Genomic DNA, 6,000 nt, shown 5'->3' on the forward strand with positions numbered 1-6,000 from the left:
CGTGTGCGCATTAAGTGCTGCTGTTTGGCCCTGCCCTGCTGGCCCAAGGTTTTCTGCACCAACATGGATGACATGGCACAGATGCCCCATGACAGCTCTCTGTCAAGTGGGCACATTCCTGGGCTACTGTAGCAGTTCAAGGGACTGGTAACATGATCCTGAACCTTTCTCTCCAGGTACCAGGTTAAAACTCTGCCCAGGGTGGTAGTAACTGAAAGCTATTGCCAATGTGATCAGGTGGCAAAGCAGTGAAGGGGGGGGGGGGGGGGAGGCGGGCAGGGACAGGGTGGAGAGCAAATGCCTCCATTCACAGCTGGGTAACCAACCCACGGCCTGAGCCACCTCAGTTTCCCTCTTGCAAAACAGAAGCAATCATGCTCCAAGCAAATTGAATCATCTCTCACAGTGATTCGCAGGATGGAAATATCTAGGAAATGCGGCTCTGACTAGAGTGCATGGCCAAATATCCACTGAGGCTCCACGAGAAAATGGAGAGAAAGAGGGCACCCTCCCCCACCCACCCACCCACCTTCTCCCAGGGCTGGGATGGATGAGGCACAGGAGCGGAGGAGCAATGAAAGAAAACAGAAAGCTCCCAATTCCACTCAGCGCTTTACCTGCTCTGAGGCTTAGGCAGGAATTCGGGCACCAAAGTAACCCCGCTCCTGGGGGTTAAAAAATCCAGATGTAGTCCTCGCTCCCGTCTGCTGATGCGGGACGCAGACCTCAAGCACAGAAGTCCAGCTGGGCCGACCAAGCCCGGAAAAGTGACCAAGAAGCTCCAAGGGGCTCGCACTCAGCAGGAACCAGAGACGGTCCTTGCGCGCGCCCGGGGGCTACAGCTGCCCCGGCCCCCTCCTCGGTCGCCCTACCCTGGGGAAGGACTGCGGCGGGCGCCGGGGCTGCAGGGGGAGGGCGAGCAAGCCCTAGCCTACCTGCCCGCGGCCAGGAGCGCGCCCTCGGTGCCCAGCCCCGCACGCTCACTGGAGGCAGTCGCGCGCGGAGAGTCCGTCGCCCCAGCTTTGTTCGCGGCCGGGGCACTACGCTTTCCCCGGCGCTCCCTGCCCCCCACCTGACCCGGGGCCGCCAGCTCGAGCCAAGCGCCGCGAGGTTCCCCGCCGAGCGCAGGGCCCCGTTCCCCGGAGCCTCCGCGCCGCCCCTCGGCCCTTCCCGCTGCCGGGAGCCGAGCGCAGGCGGACGCCCAGGGGGCCGCTAAGTCGGGACGCTCCGGGAAGTTTCGGCCGCCGAAGCCAGGGCGAGGACGCCTCTCGGGCGGCGACAGCCGGGGGCCAGGGGCCGGGGGCGGCGACGGAGGCCCGCCGGCTCCCTTTCCCACAGCTGGCAGCCGGGCGCTTACCTGCATGTCCCGCCGCCTGGCAGGCCCGCGGGCTCTGGCTGGCCGCTCCGTTCGGCCCAGGTCTTCCAGCGCCCGGCTGCGCTGGGTCGGCCGGGCGCGCCGGCGTGCGGTCTGGAGGGCTCTGCCCCGCCGGGGACGCCCGGAGCAGATCCTACCGGCTCCTCTCAGCGAGCGGGCCGCTCCGGCCCCCGCACCGGATTCTTCATCCGCCGCCCGGCGCTGGGCTGGCGGCGTGGACCCGCGCGCTCCGCTCTGGGGGGCCCGCCGGGGCTTCTGCTCTGCCCCCCAGACGCTGGAGCCAACTCCGCGGGGGCAGCGGAACCTCCCCTCCCCCGGCGGTCCCGGGTCTCGGAGTCCGCGCACCGGGCTGCCGCCGGGAGGGCTCCCTGCTCGGCGCCCGGGATCCCCCGAGCTCAGCGGTCGGGGGTGGTCGGGGAGCGGAGCCCGCGGCCGAGCTGGAGGGAGGCCCTGGGCCCGCGGCGCCTGGCTCGGGCCGCCGCCGTCGGTCGTCGCAGGGCTGCGCGCTCTCCTCCGGAGCGCGGGACCCGAAGAAGTTTCGGCCCCAAGTTGGCTGCGGGGCGGGTGGCGGCCGCGGCTCGGAGTGCAGAGGCCAGCGCTGGGCGAGTGGATCCCCGGGGCTCCGCCGCCTCCGCCCCGCCTCCCGCGCCTCCTCCCCGCCCCCCGGCAGCCGCGCCAGCCCCTGACTCGCTCCTTCCCACCAGCGGAGCCCGCGACACCCCTCCCCAGGGCTCCTCCCAGGCGCGGGGACCGTGAACTCCGCACCTGCCTCCCGCCCCACGGGCGCACTCGCCTTGCCCCTCCGTCCCTCGGCAGAGCCGCCCCGGGCTTGGACGCGGGGGTGCCGAGGGGTGGGGGCCCGCCCCAGAGGCCCGCCGCCCGCCCCCTTCCCCCGGCCCAGCACAACCGCGGCCTCCTCCCGGAACTCGACCTGGTCCTCTGCGAGGACCTGAGGGACTCACCCTGTCCAGCAGCCCCCTCGGGGCACCCCACGCTCCTGGCTGGCGCTGCGGAGCTGGAGGCTCTGAGAGCAGGGAAGGTTCCGGCCATAGCTCCTGAATTTACATCAGCCACTCGCACGCGTTCGTCCTCCTTTGAATACCCCCAGAGATCTGTTATATCCACTTTACAAACTCAAGTTATATCCCCTCTTGATCTTGGACCGCCCCCCCCTTCTCCTACAGCACCCAGCAGAAATCTCTGGGACTAGGAAATCTGGTGGAGGAGGGGGTACACCAAGTAAAATGTTTCCAAATGGGAAATGCATTCTCCGATGGCTTCTGCGACAGCTCTGGGGCTGAAATATTCGCCTGCCTTTTTATGAGGAAACTGAGGCACAGAACATTGGCACGACCAGTCCATAATCACTGAAGGGAGTTAGTAGCCTGAAAAGTCACTAGAGCCCAGTTTTTAGCCTGAGCTCAGACCGAAGTTTAAATACTTTCATTGAGGTCCCCAAGTCCTGTTGGTAGATTAGCTCATAGCACCTCTGGGTGAGCTGTCCAAGGAGTTAGCCAAGGCTTCCCAGGAGGCGGGAGCTCCAGCCCCTGCTGCTGGACGCTAGTAACAGGGCACCAACAAAGAGCAGCCAGCAAGGTTTGAGGCGTGCCCTCCAAATGCCTTTTCTTTTACATTCTGAGACCCAGTCTCTTCCCTGAGTGAGTAGGAGGTCACCCTGCTAAAGAAATTGCCTTTGAATGCAGTACAGTGAGGAAACAAAACAAAACAATAGTAATAATCGAAGGCTTTGCCTTTTCTTAATTAGTAACCAAACAAGGTGACAGCCTCCCCTTTCAGTGGGGGAAGGGGCCACAGGGAGTGTGAGGGAATGAGGGACCAGGAACCCACCACATTGGCCTGGCTACAAGGACCTATTGTCCTCTGGCTTTTACAATAAGGAAAGTAAGAGCTGTTTTAGCAAATACCTGACTAATTAGAGGGAAAGGCTTCCTTGGAATTGTGCTGCCTTGGGCCGGAGGTTCTCTACGACTTTTCTCACCTCACAGTGAATGGGGTTTATGAGACCAGGTCCAGCAACTTTAAATGAATAGCCTATAATTGCCATTGGGGGGGGGGGATGGTCCTGCATTCACTGGGGGGAGCTAGTTCAAGGCTTTATCTTTGGGGACAGATGGAACTGGGAGCAGAGCTGGTCTAAAGCAGCCATAAAAGCTTTGAATCCACTTTGTCAAATTACAAACAGGCTCAGTTCCTCTCCTCCTCAGAAGAAAGCATCAGTTCCGGGGGTAGGGTCTTTGCAGGAGGTCAAGGGAAAATCTGTCCAGGAGGCTCCTATCACTCTGGACTGCAACCTGGGGGGATTTGGAGGTCCCCTTCATGCATGCGTTTATCGAGCCCTTAACACACAAAGATGACTCAGACCAGTTCCCAGCCCAGGGAAGTTTCAATCTAAAGGAGTGGGGTGGAGTTAGGGGCCAAACTTCTCATTTGGGGTGTAGAATGAGCACAAGAAGGGACACCTTTGCTTGGTCTCCAGCTGACAACCCAGGAGAAGAGCAGGTGACAGATGACAGCACTCCCACCTGAATGCCGGTACCTACGTAGTCCCTTTCCTCCTACCGTAGTCTCTGTCCAGGATGAGTCAAAACTTGTGGCCCACAGAGGAAAGCTGCAATGGCCCCAGGAAAGGGGCTTGTGGCCCAGTAACTGGGAAAACATTCGAATGAGGAGCCAGCAGAGTCCTGGGCCAGATTCCCAAGGGAAGTGGTGAGAGCCCCATCGCTTGAGTCACTGAACTGCTGGGGAGTCTAGAGCCAGCCCTGGAGGCAAGCTGATGGGAATGTGGACAGATCTCACCCATGTTTTGTCTGTGATTGCTGGGTGGGGTCTCTCGCCTTCTCCCCCAAATAAAACATATCCTGACTTGGCATTTGTGGTTTAAACAAAGAAAGAAAAAACAAATATTTGGGCCTATGAAAACGTGTACTGATTCCTGCTCCATTTGTTGGAGACACTGCCCCCCCACCCCCGGCCATGCCCTCACAGGCCATCAACCACCCCCAGAGGTCTCTTCCAAGCCAGATGGGCTAACAAAACCTCGTTGGAAAGAGTCAGAGAGGAGCCAGACTCCATCTCCTAAGCTCTCTGTGGCTTTCCCATGGGGGTACGTCTAGGGCTGACCTCTGGCCCTTGGACTGTGCATTCTTTGGGCAATTGCCCCCTTACCCGCCCCAGCCCCAGCAGGAAGGGCTTCAGGTGGCACTGCTGCTCTGGCTCCTTGGCGGTCCCTGTTGCTGGAAAGTTCTTCATTCTGCCCCAGTCTGTTCTCTGACCCCTTTCAAAGGATTTATTTGGGATGCACTGAAAATTTCTTGGGGAACCAGCCTGATGAGCATCTGCAGCCCCAAACAATCATAGAGGCAAAGCTAGTGACCTTATATCCTGACAGCTGGTTCATGGTGCTGTACCTCTGCTGTCTAAGCTACTCAGGGCTCCTTTTGTGCTTGTTATCTGGATGTTTTTTTAGGAACAAGGGCTTAAAAAAACTGGTGGGTTCTTTTTTTTTTTTTTTTTTTTTTTTTAATGTCTTTTGGGGCACCTGAGTGGTTCAGTTGGTTGAGCTTTCAACTTCGGCTCAGGTCATGATCTCACAGTTGGTGAGTTCGAGCCCCAGGTCACACTCGGTGCTGATAGCATGGAGCCTGCTCAGGATTCTCTCTCTCTTCCTCTGTCTCTGCCTCTCCTGCATTCTCTCTCTCTGTCTGTCTGTCTCTCTCTCAAAAGTAAATAAATAAACTTTTGAAAAAACAACAACCCCTCCCCAAGAATCATGCCTTGTGTGGTATATGCTCAATAAACATTAATAATAGTCTTTTTACTGTTAAATAGACATGACTTGATTTTCCATTTAGATAGTCTAATGTTGCTCTTGGTTCTTGAACTCTTGGATTTTAATCCCCATTTTTTTCACCCAAGAGAAGACAGAGTCCTAAATTGTCCCTTGAATGAATTCCTGCTTTACAAATATCTAGAATGAAGGAGGTGAAGGTGTCACTAAAAATCGGCAAAACCCAGAGACCCCCACTGACTGGGACGGCAAGCATTTCAAGTCAGTACCACCTGTCAAGGTCCAATAAAGGGACAACCAGAAGGGCTGACAAATGTGGTCCTGTTAATAAGCTGCTCCAGGGGCACCTGGGTGGCTCAGTTGGTTAAGCGTCCGACTTCAGCTGAGGTGATGATCTTATAGTTTGTGAGTTCTAGCCCAGCGTCAGGCTCTGTGCTGACAGTTCAGAGCTTGGAGTCTGCTTCAGATTCTGTGTCTCCCTCTCTTTCTGTCCCTCCCCCACTTACATTCTGTCTCTCTCTCTCTCTCTCAAAAATAAACATTAAAAACAATTTAAAAAATAAGCTGCTCCAATGCTTGACCAAAAATGAGGCACTAATTGGAATTGTTATCAGGAAATGATATTTTTCCTTGTGACAGTTTAACAGTGCCATGTCCCTCCTGTTTTCCCCTTCTCAGCTTTGACTGAAGTCCTCTTGTGTATTCTGTACTGAGGAACCCACTGAGGAAAGGGGGACAGAGCACCACCCTCAAGGAGCTTTGCTCTAGTGGTGGGGCCGGGGTACAAGTGGACAGAAACAAAACAAAGGACCAATGC

At 57.4% G+C, this 6,000-nt stretch overlaps 1 protein-coding gene across 1 annotated transcript in view; it reads right to left on the bottom strand.

The window, feature by feature from the left end:
* The window catches only part of WNT5B (Wnt family member 5B), a 104,908-nt gene extending 103,517 nt beyond the window's left edge, over nucleotides 1-1,391 (bottom strand). The window contains exon 1 of the mRNA XM_042945436.1: nucleotides 1,358-1,391. Coding sequence (XP_042801370.1) covers nucleotides 1,358-1,363 — 6 coding nt within the window. The 5' untranslated portion in view covers nucleotides 1,364-1,391. The remainder of the gene's footprint in view (nucleotides 1-1,357) is intronic.
* Between the last annotated feature and the right edge of the window lie 4,609 nt (nucleotides 1,392-6,000).

This window comes from Panthera leo, chromosome B4, assembly GCF_018350215.1.
Source record: "Panthera leo isolate Ple1 chromosome B4, P.leo_Ple1_pat1.1, whole genome shotgun sequence".
Classification (NCBI taxonomy): domain Eukaryota; kingdom Metazoa; phylum Chordata; class Mammalia; order Carnivora; family Felidae; genus Panthera; species Panthera leo.